The 14,488-nt window shown below is 41.9% G+C and overlaps 2 protein-coding genes across 3 annotated transcripts; both read left to right on the forward strand.

Moving 5' to 3' along the window:
• Nucleotides 75-7,712, forward strand: LOC8076181 (hydroxyproline O-galactosyltransferase HPGT2). 2 transcript variants are annotated; one of them, XM_021450371.1, is made up of 13 exons: nt 75-1,078; nt 1,177-1,243; nt 1,341-1,393; nt 1,482-1,675; nt 1,947-2,007; nt 2,111-2,183; nt 2,360-2,483; nt 2,581-2,668; nt 2,921-2,965; nt 3,124-3,174; nt 6,557-6,628; nt 7,214-7,326; nt 7,419-7,712. In XM_021450371.1, the coding sequence occupies exons 1-13, from the start codon at nt 942-944 to the stop codon at nt 7,439-7,441; spliced, it is 1,101 nt and encodes a 366-aa protein (XP_021306046.1). In that variant the 5' UTR covers nt 75-941; the 3' UTR covers nt 7,442-7,712. The 2 variants fall into 2 exon arrangements, with proteins under 2 accessions (XP_021306046.1, XP_021306047.1); XM_021450372.1 differs by lacking the exon at nt 2,921-2,965.
• On the forward strand, nt 9,270-14,142 carry LOC8076183 (hydroxyproline O-galactosyltransferase HPGT2). The gene is made up of 12 exons (XM_002436542.2): nt 9,270-9,497; nt 9,585-9,648; nt 9,735-9,784; nt 9,867-10,060; nt 10,285-10,345; nt 10,501-10,573; nt 10,747-10,870; nt 10,968-11,055; nt 11,458-11,508; nt 12,999-13,070; nt 13,668-13,780; nt 13,891-14,142. Exons 1-12 carry the CDS (start codon nt 9,349-9,351, stop codon nt 13,911-13,913), a joined length of 1,062 nt encoding a protein of 353 aa, XP_002436587.1. The 5' UTR covers nt 9,270-9,348; the 3' UTR covers nt 13,914-14,142.

The raw sequence follows: 14,488 nt of genomic DNA on the forward strand, positions 1-14,488 counted from the left end.
ATATATGTGTACTTTTATAAAAGTATTTTTTAAGGCAAATATATTCATATAATTTTTACATTTGCAAACTCAATAATTTAAAAATTATTAATGATTTGTATTCCTAATGTTTGATCCAAAACTTGTCTAAAATGACTTTTAAATCCTATATATACGGAGGGAGTATATCTTTTCTATTTATATTGGACCATATATAAGAGAAGAAAGTTGAGTGTAATAGGAACCGACAGGTGAAAGAAGTGCTTCAATGCGCATGAATGATTGTCACATATAACGAAAAGGTACCTATTCTTTCTCACTGTGAGCAATCTGTCCATTAGTGTACCAGCTCTTAGTTATGTTTTATTTTGCGGATGAAAGGACTGTTGTAACCCTCTTGCCTTTCAAAGGTAGCATGCGATTCCTCTAGGCAACACCGCACCATGAAATATGGCATCTTTTGTCTGTTGTCTTTTATGAACAATACAATTTGTTGTTGTGCGCAGTGTCATATTTTACTATGCATTAACATGTAAATTGAAGAAAAAACGGTAGGGCTAATCCAAAGTCATTGCCCTCGAAACCGCCTAGATCCTACGAGCTAATAGAAAATTTGACCTACAATCCTTCATCTATCCTTCTAAAGAAAAGTTTGTTTTGTTTGAAACTCCCATTCAAACCGGAGGAGTATGCCATGCTAATATCACTCGGATGATCCAAATTTTTTTTGCCAGGCATCGACGAGCACATTCAACTAGGCTGAGAGCCCTATGTTCCTCACAAAAAGTTGCGGCCTTGTATGGCCCACGGCTATAGCTAGCATGTGTTTTCACTTCGTCAGTTCACTTCTGGGCTTCCCGCCTTCCTTCCTTCCTTCAGTCCTTCTTCCTCTCGGTTAACGGCAACAAGCAGAGCAACCAGGAGGCGCGGAGAGCTCAACGTCGGCGATCCCCTCCGCCGCCATGGGGACGCTGGCCAGCGCCATGCGGCGCGAGAACCACCGCCGGTCCAAGGCCCCGTCCTCCGCCCTCGCCTCGGGCACGGTCCCTCTCGTCATGACCTTCCTCTCCTGCCTCGCCTGGCTCTACGTCGCCGGCCGGTACGTCCCTCCCCTACCCGCTCAGAACCCAGACACTCCGATCCAGCACCTCGATGGGGAGTCCTGAATTCCTGATCTTGCCCCTGGCTCCGTCTCAGATTGTGGCAGGACGCGCAGACCCGGGCGATCCTGTCCGCCGGCCTCCACGAGAAGAGCTCTGGCAGCGTGCGTGCGAATCTCTCCTCCCCATCCTCACTCCATCTACTCGATCGAATTTTCAATTCTTCTCTTCATTTGACCTGATGGCGGCACCTGATTGCAGGTGTCGAAGGTGCTCTCGGTGGAGGACAAGCTTATTAGGAACCTCGGATGCAAGTGAGTTTTTCAGTTTTTTTGCAAGTGAATTGTCGGTTGTTGCGTTACTTTTCTGCTTTGCTGATGACTCGAAACGCCGTGGTGACAGAGCGATTGGAGGGAAAGTTGTTGAGGCGGAGATGGACCTGGCCAGGGCCAAGACTGAGGGGTACCTGTGGGAGAACAGGACTGCAGCTGTCGACTCCGGCAAGAAGCAGAAGCTTCTTGCTGTCATTGGTGTTTACACTGGGTTTGGCTCTCATCGCAAGAGGAACGTCTTCCGTGGCTCCTGGATGCCAAGAGGTTTGCTGCTCTTGTTTTCCCTTGACAACACCAAGTAGTGTAAGAGACTTGCTTGTGTTACAAAACTTTACCAATTTGAGAGTGGTTGATGAAGAAACAGGCAGAATTATTTGATTTAAAATGCTGGATAAATATGGAGTAGTTTTGTGTAAACAAGGATTTTCTCCAACTCATAACTATAACTCTACAAAACAGTGGGGGCCTCCCCTGCTGTATTTCCTCTAAAAAAGATAACTACAACTCTATTCTTCTATTTCACTGTAAATTGCAGGCGATGCTCTGAAGAAGCTTGAGGAAAAGGGTGTAGTTATTCGTTTTGTTATTGGTCGGAGGTTTTGTTCTGGATCTATAACCTTTGAGTTATTTCATTTTCATTTTCTCTTTTATTAGAAAAATATAATCCATTTCCCTATGTGTACCTTTTTGGACCCGCAGTGCAAATCGAGGTGATAGCTTGGACCGTAATATTGACGATGAAAATCAGCAGACAAAGGACTTCTTGCTTCTTGTAAGATCCTATTAGTATCTCATATTCTCAATTGCCCTTCACAAGTTGTAGCATGTAAGCAAGACTTTAGAGTTTAGACCTTTCTTATTGCTTCAATCAAAGACTAAGTTGGACCCATGTGATCATATACATTTCATCAATGAACTTTGAAATTGTAAGCATTTTGGATTGGGCAGGAAAGTCATGAAGAGGTTACAGAAGAATTACCGAGTAAAGCAAAGTTTTTCTTCAGTGCTGCAGTCGACACCTGGGAAGCAGAATTCTATGTCAAAGTTGAGGATAACATTAATCTTGACTTAGGTATTTTTTTTCCTGTTCTCTGTCTGTGCTAATATACAGTACTTCTATTGATCTCGCCCCTTCGTTTTAAACTGTCCTCTTGCAATTATTCTGTCAGCTGGGTTAATTGAGATGCTCGAAGGCCGTCGAGGTAGCCAAGGATTGTATATGGGTTGTATGAAATCAGGGGTTGTCATAAGTGAGAAGTATGTGCTTTCTTTACTTAATCATCAGATTTTTAATTTATTGATGACCTAGCGCGTATGGTATGTCTATGACTAAAAGTCCAAGCCATCTCATTCTTAAGTAGAAGTCTGTTTTTTTATTGATTCAGTAGAGATGCTTAATTTTTGCAAAGCTGTGCCATGTAGTGGAATGCACTGAGCAAATGTTTTAGCAACCTTTTGTAGTCAGTTCTCTGATGAACATCTAATGTGTTATGTGCTACCACTATACAGGCTCAGAGCAAGAGTAAATTTGACGAGGGTGCGCTTGACTCTTGGGTGCGTAGATTGTTATTGTGAGGGTGCAGATATAGTGAAAATTTGGCTATAATCACTATTTTTCTGTTTTGGCGTGAGTGTGTGGCACTTCATTTTGGATTTCTTTGCCTCTTGTTAGTCAACTATCAAAGCGATTTTGATGTCAATGCCAATTTTAGGTACCGACAATGGTATGAACCTGATTGGTGGAAATTCGGAGATTCAAACACGTGAGTTAATTACCATCTTCTTTCTCCTGAATTAGTTTATTCTTTTTCCTGTTACTAGATACCATATTCTTGCTACAAGAGCATTCAAATACTAATTTACACCATGTTTGGCGGTTGGCAATTAATAAAATGCTTGTTTGCTACTCAAAGGATAGCCCCTGGGTAGATGAAGCATCTCCAATAGAGCTCATTCAATTCACAACCATGAGTCGAGTGGAATAGGCAATTTCACCGTAGATTCTAACCTTGTAACAAGAATTCAATTATAATATCTTCTAGGGACTAAAGTTGCTTTTTTGACCTTACAATGTCCATTCCGGTTTATTTTTAAATTTGAGAATGAAAAGCGTGGTAGATTGGGTATAATGCATGTGATAGATTGATAGATTGCATTCTTAGCCTCTCTGGTGGTATATATATAGGCGGTGTTTAGTAACCTGTGCTATGCTTGTCAGGCTTCCGCAATGCAACCTTTGAAGTGTTTGGTAGCCTGGTTGAAGTCCAGCGACACCCCTTAGTTAGGTTTAACAAAAACGCAAGGGGTACGGTGTCTGTTTTCGCAGAGCCTGGCTTGGCTCGCGCTCACTTCACCTCCCACCCTTTAGTCCTCGTCGCCCTACCTCCTAAGCTGAGCACCATACTCCAAGAGCGGTCACTTTGGTCGTCGCCACCACACCTCTCGCTTTGCCAAGTGTCGCACCAAGCTCCACCGAGGACCTCTCGCTCCACCGAGTGTCACACCGAGCTCCAAGAGCACACCCCGCGCCGCTGCACCTCAACGTCAAGCACTCACAACAAAATTGAGCATGCCACCAACTGTTCGACAAAATATCTCAAGAAGGTAAACTTACCCGCTTAAAGAAGAGGTGATTCTATGCAAAGCAAACTAGGCAACCAAACACACCACTTGCTAGCTAGGCTTAGGCAAAGTAGACAACCAAACAACTGGAGATTGGTTTGGTGAAAGCAAGCCTAGACTACCGAGGCTTAGATGGCTAGCCAGGCCAAAAGAAGGCTAGAAAACCAAAAACACCCATTGAGTACAGAGACTTGGGAGACAAGTTGCCTCCCCAGATACATATGGCAATGTTGAATACAATGATAAACTACCAAATATACTCAAATATCCCTCTGAAGTCATAGAGAGAGCATCATAGACAATAAGACTAGAGAATAAATCGAAGACTAATCCACTTATTGTCGTAGCGACGTCGCATTGCAGATACTGTGATTGGAGTGGAAACTAACGAGTAGCTTCGAACGATAACCCGTTTTGTCAACGAAGTAGCCAAAGTCAAGGTGGATGTGGTCAGAGTTGTGGAGGGAGGCGCAGGTCCGAAGCATCAACATAGGCACATGAGTACACATTATCACCAACTTCTTGACAATGACCGCAGGAGGACAATGAGCTGACCAAATGGTGAACGCAGATCGGTCTACTCAGACATATCAATAAGCGCTCACACATCATCCGCCAATGACACTAGTGATGTTCTGGAGGTGGTGGCAGTAAGTATGCACTAGGATCTAGAGTTAGCTTGAGGAGGACCGACAGCAATGTTGGTGGCACCATCTTGGATTTGCGGAGATCATGAAGATAGTTTGACCACGAGCAATGTCATTATTTCCTATGAGGACACACAACGACAACCTCGACTTTTGGAAGGTCGACCATCCAACATCAAGGAATCGGTAGATAGGAAAACGCAACCCCAATGTTTGACTAAAAAAACCAACAACAACATCTACCTGGCATGGTGAGCCACGATGTGACCCAAAAGGCAGTGTGGCATGGCCCAGCTGGCGGACAACAACCTATGGGGCACAATTCCCGCCGATGTTGTGGCCACGGCGCGGCGCAATTGGCGTGAGATGCCACGTGGTCCTACAATGCCCATGGTAGATTAGCCTGACTACACAGAGTGGAGGATGCTTGCTGCTGGCCTGCTGTCGCCCCAAGCTGCTTGACAATGATACACAGGGCAGATCAATTAGATTAGTCCAACCTAATTACAAGGGTGCTTTCCGCAGTAGAGATCGATCTCCTCAGGGGTGGTGCAATAGTGATGATAGCGGGAAGCATGAGGGTTCAGGAAAGAAACCTAAATTCTCGATACCATGAAAGCATAGTAGATACGAAATAATGTGTGGGATATATTGTATTGAGCCTCTCGGGCAGTATATAGGATGTGTTTGGTTGCCTGGTTTAGGGCCTAGCCAGGCTTCCATAATACAGCTTCAAGCTGTTTGGTTGCCTGGGTAGCATCTAAGCTAGGTTGTATTGCTGGAGGTGCTCAATCCCTGCGTATTAGCTAAGCCTGGCTTATACAAGCATGTGGCCCACATGTCGGTGCTCCTCATCGCGGTCGGAAGGAACTGGAAGGGGGGAGAAGATAACAGCGACCTCAGCTTCGGCCATCGCTGTAAGCTCCGTCGCGTCCAAATCTCTCGGCTCCGGCCATCGCCGTTAGCCCTACCTCGCTCCAGCCACCATGCGCGAGGAAGGGGAGGGTCCACCGGCTATCTCCCGCAGCTCCGGCCACTAGCGCGAGGACGGGGACGGTTTGTTAGGCACCTCCTTGAGCTCTGGCCACCACGCCCGAGGAAGGAGACAGTTCTCCGACTAGCACAGCCCCCGTCATGCGTGGATCTCGGGGAGGAGCTCGCAGGTCTCGACGAGGAGCATGCGAGCAGCTCCGCCCGACCGGATCTCTCGGAGCAAATTTCGTCGGCCGGATCTCGCGAAGGAGCTCGTTCCGCTGCCACGCGAGCCCATGCTGCCACCGCCACTCGCCAAGAAGTTGCTCACCCGGAAGAAGAAGAGGAGGCTCATGGGGAAGAAGAGGAGGCTCTCCGACATGCTCTTGCTGGATGTTGTACAGGCTTACTAGTCAGGCAACCAAACAACGGATTTGCTAGCCAGGCTTAGCTTATACAGGTGAATCAAACAACAACAGGTTGTGTTACAAGAGCCAGCCTTGAACTAGCCTGGCCTAAAATTTAAGCTAAGCTAGGCTAGCCCAAGTAACCAAACACAATCATAGAGTATAGAGACTTGGGGGCAAATCGCCTCCCAGGGCCTAAATACATATGGCAATATCAAATTACAATCCTAAACTGTCAAAGATACTCTAAGAAGAGTGACACCAACAATTGGAACCACTACCCAGCACTTCTAGTTTCAGCACAATTATATTGTTGTACTTGCTGTTATTCAGTAATATTCTTTGTTTTTTTTCCTTGGTATAGGTATATATACTCTACGGGCCTTTTTCTTGGGGTGGACTCATATGCGATAAATTTCTAGGTTTTTTGGTTCAAGACGCAGTCTGTCATGCTTTTTTCATTTTCACTGACTGATTCACTTTATTCTTAAAAACAGTTATTTTCGACATGCTTCTGGTTCTTTGTTTATCCTCTCAAAAAATTTGGCACGCTACATCAACATAAATAGGTAAGTGATTAATAGTATGTGCCAGCTTGTGTCTCCCTGTTTCATCTTAACCAATACCATGTTAAACCGACTTTGAGCAATACCATCCTAGTTAGCTAGATTAATAGTATGTGCTACCGTCCCTGAGCTTTTGAATCTGCAGAACATCTTATGCTGATGCAGGAGTTGGATTACATCAGACTGAATGTGACATTTGGGCTGAATCTTTTGTGGTGGATGAAACAACTAATCTTTTATTTCCAACTTTAGTTTCTTATATCTAAGTCAGTGTCGTACGTTGCCATGATAGTTATCCAAATAATTATTATTGGATACCTGTTGGGTATGAATTATCAATGAGCGATTGATTAGAATGCTATTTGAATTTACTTCCTAAAGAACACACATCAAGGATAAATATCACCGTTATCTTCAAACTGCAAGGACACGTTTAAGCATTCCCATGTCAAAATTTCAGCATTAGATGTTTCTATTCAGAATGTGCTACCAATTTTTTGTCCGGACAGAAGCTCTTCCTTTTTCTGGTGCTTTATTTCTGCCCACCAGGTCTGTTTTCACCTCAGCTTTGTCTTCTCTGCCACACAGTGCGTCACTGCAGAGTTATGCACATGACGACATATCAGTAGGTTCATGGATGATGGGGCTGAATGCAACTTACGTGGACGACGACCGGTTGTGCTGTAGCAGTTCCAGACAAGGTAAAACAATGAATCAGCTTCTGGCAGTTCCAAGGAAACTTCCTTGTTTTTTTTGGGTTGCTAATGCCATGTTTTTGAACCATCATTCCCAGAGAAAGTCTGTTCAAATGCTTGAGTAGAGCAGAAGGCGTAGCTGTTGGCCTGTTGCTGCTAAGGATGAAAACACAACAAAAATATTCTGAACCGATTTTTTGTTTTCTATATTATGATATCGTTTTTCATATTACAATACTATTTCTGAATTTTGTTAAAACATAAAAATTTGTCAATTTCAGTTGGTTTCGCAATCATTTTCAACCATTTTTTATACTCTTAATTGCTAGAATGTAGAATTATTCTGAACCGACCGCGTTCGTTTTCTATATTGTAATTTCCTTTCCGACCGTTTTCATCCTTAGGTGCAGATATACTATATTGGAAAATTAAATTTTACTAGCAAAATATCTGTGCGTTGTAACGGGAGAAAAAAAAGCTATCAAATCTATATCTATATTTCTGTTACCTATATATATATATATATATATATATATATATATATATATATATATATATATATATATATATATATATATATATATATATATATATATATATATATATACCTAATAATAAAAAGATAAAATTTCAGGCTCTTTTTTTTCGTCCATCCATTTGTTTGTCTGTCTTCCTTTAACTACCAAACAATAAAGAGTTATATATATATATATATATATATATATATATATATATATATATATATATATATATATATATATATATAGTATACTCTGTAGCTACAAAATATGTTATTCTATAGTCACCTCCATTTACGATAATTTTATATACTAAGTTACGATAATATGTATACATATTTACGATAGTTGGGTTTAAACCACTTAACAAGGAGTTACTATAATATTGTAAATTAATATAGCAATTATCGTAACTCAAAGTGGCTAAAAAATAAGTTATTTTGTAGTCAGCTACAGAGTAATAGTTATATATATATACGGCAGCACTATTCTACACCTTATGTGGTTATATACGGCGGCGCTATTCTACACCTTATGTGGTTATACTATTATATATACTACAGTAATGGTATTTTAGTAATATATTAAAAAATATGAAATTTTTTTGAAATTTTTTCGCATGATAAGATCTAGAGTATCTTAATATAAGTATATGAATATACTCAAACCGATAAAACAAGTATGAATACATACGTAATATGGTTTTATTTAAGATGGGAGTAATTACTCACGGGAGTACAGAAAATGCATATATGGTGTAGAAGTAATATCTTTATATATATAACTTTATTGAAGATGGGAGTAATTACTATCTTTATATATATAACTTGCGTCTAAACCAATATGGAGTAGGAGTCCTAATATAAATAGATTCCTCACATTCTAAATATTCTAAATAGAACTCTTAATAGTCAAAAGAAAAGAATAAAAATTATGTTCTTTATTTTGCTCCGCTTCCTTTATTTAGTTAGATGCCAATCTAAGTCCACTTTCTTCTTCTTCTTCTTCTTCTTCTTCTTCTTCTTCTTCTTCTTCTCTAATAATAAAAAGATAAAATTTCTGGTCGTTTTATATTTTGGTCGAGCCTAACTATTCACTTGTTTCGGTCTAAAATTGGTTTAAACTCGTGTTAGGCTTCCGAGTTAGATTCAGCACATAACTTTTTTTTTAAACCCAATTGGACTAGGAGTCCTCATGCTACAAACAAAAAATAAAGCTAATCTTTAGACCGGTGGACATATAAAGATACGATGGACTTAATTTTTTACAATTATATATTAGATAAAGATTATACGATAACGATAAAAAACAGTCATAAATAATGTCACTTTTGGGCCTCAGGCTCTGACCTTATGATCTCGAGCCCGGCCCAGTTCTGGCCTTCTATGGGCCCACGGCTAGGTAGCCTGGCGTTTTCCTTGGGTCCTTCCTTTCCGTTAACGGCAGCAAGCAGAGCAGACAGGAGGCGCCGCCCGCCGAGAGTCCAGCGTCGGAGATCTCCTCCGCAGCCATGGAGTCGCTGGCCAGCGCCATGCGTCGCGAGAACCGCCGGTCCAAGGCCCCGTCCTCCTCCTCCGCCGCCTCCACCCTCGCCTCGGGCAGGGTCCCTCTCGTCATGGCTTTCCTCTCCTGCCTCGCCTGGCTCTACGTCGCCGGCCGGTACGTCCCCCCTACCCGCTCAGATCCCAGAAACTCCGATCCAGCACCCGATAGGGAGTCGTGATCTTATTCCTGGCTCCGTCTCAGGTTGTGGCAGGACGCGCAGACCCGGGCGATCCTCTCCGGCCTCCTCGAGAAGAGTTCTGGCAGCGTGCGAATCTCTCTTCCCCTCCTGACTCCGCCGACTGGCATTTTTAATTCCTCTTGTTTCGGCCTGACGGCGGGACCTGATTGCAGGTCCCGAAGGTGCTCTCGGTGGAGGACAAGCTTAGGAACCTCGGATGCAAGTGAGTTTTCAGTTCTTTGTAAGTGAATTTGTGTAGTTGTGTTACTTTTCTGCTTTGCCGACTCGAAATGCCGTGGTGGCAGGGCGATTGGAAGCAAAATTGTTGAGGCGGAGATGGACCTGACCAAGGCCAAGAGCGAGGGGTACCTGTGGGGGAACAGGACTGCAGCTGTCGATTCCGACAAGAAGCAGCAGCTTCTTGCCGTCATTGGAGTTTACACTGGGTTTGGCTCCCGTCTCAAGAGGAATGTCTTCCGTGGCTCCTGGATGCCGAGAGGTTTGCTGCTCTTGTTCTTTAAATTTCGCTAGTTCCTAGTACTGGAAGAGACTGCTTGTGATACAAAGATTTATTAATTTGAGAGTGGTAGATTAAGGGAAAGCAAAATTATTTGATTTAAAATGCCGGATAAATATGGAATAGCTAAAATCGTTTTGTGTAAACAAGGATTTTCTCCAACTCATAACTATAACTATATTCTTCCGTTTCACTGTAAATTGCAGGTGATGCTCTGAAGAAGCTTGAGGAAAAGGGTGTAGTTATTCGTTTTGTTATTGGTCGGAGGTTTTGTTCTGGATCTATACCTTTGAGTTATTGCATCATTCTTAGTTTAGAATTTAACAATATCATTGTCATTCTTCTTTTCTCCTTTATTACAAAAATATAATCCATTTCCCATCTCTTGTTTTATTGATTTTGTTACCTCTTTGGACCTGCAGTGCAAATCGAGGTGATAGCTTGGACCGTAATATTGACGATGAAAATCGGCAGACAAAGGACTTCTTGATTCTTGTAAGGTCCTATTAGTATATCATATTCTCAATTGTCCTTCACAAGTTGTAGTACGTAAGCAAGACTTTATAGTTTAGACATTTCTTGCTTCCATCAAAGACTAGGTTGGACCCATGTGATCATATACATTTCATCAATGAACATTGAAATTGTAAGCATTTTGGATTTGGCAGGAAAGTCATGAAGAGGCTGCAGAAGAATTGCCGAGCAAAGCAAAGTTTTTCTTCAGTGCTGCAGTTGAAACCTGGGATGCAGAATTCTATGTCAAAGTTGAGGATAACATTAATCTTGACTTAGGTATTTTTTTTCCTGTTCTCTGTGTATGCTGATATACAGTACTTCTATTGATTTTGCCCCTTCATTTTAACCTGACCCCTTGCAATTATTCTGTCAGCTGGGTTAATCGAGATGCTCGAAGGCCGTCGAGGTAGCCAAGGATTGTATATGGGTTGTATGAAATCAGGGGTTGTCATAAGTGAAGAGTATGTGCTTTTTTTACTTAATCGTCAGGTTTTAATTTATTGATAGCCTAGCGTGTATGGTGTCTCTATGGCTCCAACTCCAAGCCATTTCATTCTTAAGTAGAAATACATTTTTTTTGGTTAATTCAGTAGAGATTTTTAATCCTCCCAAAGTTGTGCCATGTAGTGGAATGCACCGAACAAATGTTTTAACAACCTTTTGCAGTTAGTTCTTTTGACAGTTCAATCTAGTTAGCAAATAATTCTAATGAATAGCTAATGCGTTATGTGCTACCACTGTATGAACTTGAGAAAGCATGTGCTTTGTATTCCATTGTTCATCTATGCAGCATTTCATTTTGGATTTCTTTGCCTCTTGTTAGTCAACTATCAAAGTAATTTTGATGTCAATCTCAATTTTAGGGGTCAACAATGGTATGAACCTGACTGGTGGAAATTTGGAGATTCAAAAACGTGAGTTAATTGTCATATTTTCATTATCCTGAATTAGTTTATTGTTTTTCCTGTTGGTAGATACCATAATCTTGCTATAAGAGCATTCAAATACTAATTTACACCACATTTGGCTGTTGGCAAGTAATAAAATGCTTTCTTCCTACTCAGAGGATACCCCTGGGTAGATGAAGCTTCTCCAATAGAGCTCATTCAATTTTTCACAGCCACGAGTCGAGTGCAATAGGCAATTTCATCATAGCTTCTCACCTTGTAACAAGAATTCAGTTATACTGTCTTGTGGGGACTACGAGTTGCCTTTTTGACCTTATGAAGTCCATTCAGGTTTATTTTTAAATTTTGAGAATGAAAAGTGTGGTAGATGTGTGGGATAGATTGATAGATTTCATTCTTAGCCTCTCAGGTGGTATATGTAGGGAGTGTTTGGTAACCTGCACTATCCCTGTCCAGGCTTCCGCAATGCAACCTTTGAAGTATTTGGTAGCCTGGTTGAGGCCCACCGACACCCCCTTAGCCAAGCTTAACAGAAACACGGGGGTTGTCTGTTTTCGCGGAGCCTGGCTTGGCTTGCGCTCGCCTCACCTCCCAACATGGGTCCATGCTTCCTCACCTCCCACCCCAATCTTTGATTGAAGAAAAAAAAACAACAGTAGCATCTACCTGGCATGGTGAACCAGGTTGTGACCCAACTGGTGGTGTGGCATGGCCCAGCTGGCGGACTACAACCTTATGGGGCACAACTCCCGCCGATGTGGTGGCCACGGCACGGCGCAGTCGGGCGCGAGAGGTCACGTGGTACTACAATGCCCATGGTAGATTAGCCTGACAACACAGAGTGGAGGATGCTTGCTGCTGGCCTGCTGCCACCCAATGCTGCTTGACAATGATACACAGGGCAGATCAATTAGATCAGCCCAACCTAATTACAAGGGTGCTTCCCCCAGTAGCGATGTATCTCCTCAGGGGTGGCGCAATGGTGATGATAACGGGAAGCCTGAACCTAAACTCGTGGTACCATGATTCCCCCAGTAGCGATGTATCTCCTCAGGGGTGGCGCAATGGTGATGATAACGGGAAGCCTGAACCTAAACTCGTGGTACCATGAAAGCATGGTAGATATGACATAATGCATGGGATATACTGTATTGAGCCACTTGGGAAGTATATAGAGTACAGAGACTTGGGGGGCAAATTGCCTTCCAGGCCCCAGATACATATGGCAATATCAAATTACAATCCTAAACTATCAAATATACTCTAACAAGAGTGACACCAACTATTGAACCCACTACCCACACCCAGCACTTCCAGTTTCAGTAATATTCTTTGTTTTTCCCCCTTTGTATAAGTACATACTTAACCTCTTGGGGCCTTTTTTCTTTGGGTGGACTCATATGTGACAGAAGTTTCTAGGTTTTTTTGTTCAAGTTGCAGTCTCGGTCATGCTTTTTTCATTTTCACTGGCTGATTCACTTTATTCATAAAAACAGGTATTTTCGACATGCTTCTGGTTCTTTGTTTATCCTCTCAAAAAATTTGGCTCGCTACATCAACATAAATAGGTAAGTGATATGTCATTTATGTCTCCTGTTTCATCTTAACCAACACCAAGTTAAACCGTCTTTGAGCAACACCATCCTAGTTAGCTAGATTAATAGTATGTGCAACAGTCCCTGAGCTTTTGAATCTGCAGAACATCTTATGCTGATGCAGGAGTTGGATTACCTCAGACTGAATGTGACATTTGGGCTGAACCTTTTGTGGTGGATGAAACAACTAATCTTTTATTTCCAACTTTATTTCTTATTATATCAATCCCTATCGAATATTGCCACGACAGTTATCCAAATTATACTGAATACCTGTTGGGTATGAATTATCAATGAGTCATTGATTAGAATACTATTGTAATTTACTTCCTAAAGAACACACATCATGTCATATTCTGTCAAGGATAAATATCACCGTTATCTTCAAGATGCAAGGACATGTTAAACATTCCCATGTCAAAATTTGAGCATTAGATGTTTCTATTCAGAAATATGTGCTACCAATTTTTTGTCTGGACAGAAGCTCTTCGAAGCTCTTCCTTTTTCTGGTGCTTTATTTCTGCCCACCAGGTCTTTCTTCACCTCAGCTTTGTCTTCTCTGTCACACAGTGCATCGCTCCAGAGTTATGCACACGACGACATATCAGTAGGTTCATGGATGATGGGACTGAATGCAACTTACGTCGACGATGACCGGTTGTGCTGCAGCAGCTCCAGACAAGGTACAAGCTTCTCTTTCATTAAAACAGTGCTTATGGTGGTTCCAAGGAAACTTGTTTTTTTTTGGGGGGGTGCTCATGCCATGTTTTTTTTATTTAACCATCATTCCCAGAGAAAGTCTGTTCTAATGCTTGAGGTGAGCGGAAGGCGTGACTGTTGGCCTGTTGCTGCACATCCTGATGAAGATTTTGTACATCTGTCATTTTGTATACATAGAATGCTTTTGTGAATCGGAAAAAGGCTACTATCCAGATAGAATTGTCTTGCCCTATCATACATAGTACTGCCTCACCATATTTTAGGAGAACAAGTTTTTCCAACCGTGATTGTTCTTGAAACTGATGGTGATTGACGTTTCCCTCTTCGTGCTGATCCTCTTCCTTGGAGCCAAAACCACATTTATAACATAGGCGCCGTTTGGCATAGCTTTTACCGGGTTCAGTTTTTCTAACGCATTCTTCTCTCTCCTCTCACAGAGCCGATAAAGCCAGGTGAAGCCAAAAAAAACTTATTTGACATCTATTTCTTTCAAATAACATGTAATATAACTATCAATAGCGAGACATGAAGCTTTGATATACGTACACGCGCAATTTAGTTGGCTGGACAATTGGACATGTTTGGTTCGGGCTTGTATTTTTTAACATCTATCCCATCTAATATATGAACACATTTATGAAATATTAAATATAGATTATTTATAAAACTAA

This window comes from Sorghum bicolor, chromosome 10 (assembly GCF_000003195.3).
Source record: "Sorghum bicolor cultivar BTx623 chromosome 10, Sorghum_bicolor_NCBIv3, whole genome shotgun sequence".
Classification (NCBI taxonomy): domain Eukaryota; kingdom Viridiplantae; phylum Streptophyta; class Magnoliopsida; order Poales; family Poaceae; genus Sorghum; species Sorghum bicolor.

Excerpts from the sequence above, each read along its gene's own strand:
- LOC8076181 (XM_021450371.1), top strand. The coding sequence starts at position 942 with ATGGGGACGCTGGCCAGCGCCATGCGGCGCGAGAACCACCGCCGGTCC. Across the intron at positions 1,244-1,340 it reads ACGAGAAGAGCTCTGGCAGC|GTGTCGAAGGTGCTCTCGGT; the intron begins GTGCGTGCGAAT and ends ACCTGATTGCAG. Across the intron at positions 2,966-3,123 it reads AGGGTGCGCTTGACTCTTGG|GTACCGACAATGGTATGAAC; the intron begins GTGCGTAGATTG and ends TGCCAATTTTAG.
- LOC8076183 (XM_002436542.2), top strand. The coding sequence starts at position 9,349 with ATGGAGTCGCTGGCCAGCGCCATGCGTCGCGAGAACCGCCGGTCCAAG. Across the intron at positions 10,346-10,500 it reads CGTTTTGTTATTGGTCGGAG|TGCAAATCGAGGTGATAGCT; the intron begins GTTTTGTTCTGG and ends TTGGACCTGCAG. Across the intron at positions 13,071-13,667 it reads CGCTACATCAACATAAATAG|TGCATCGCTCCAGAGTTATG; the intron begins GTAAGTGATATG and ends TCTGTCACACAG.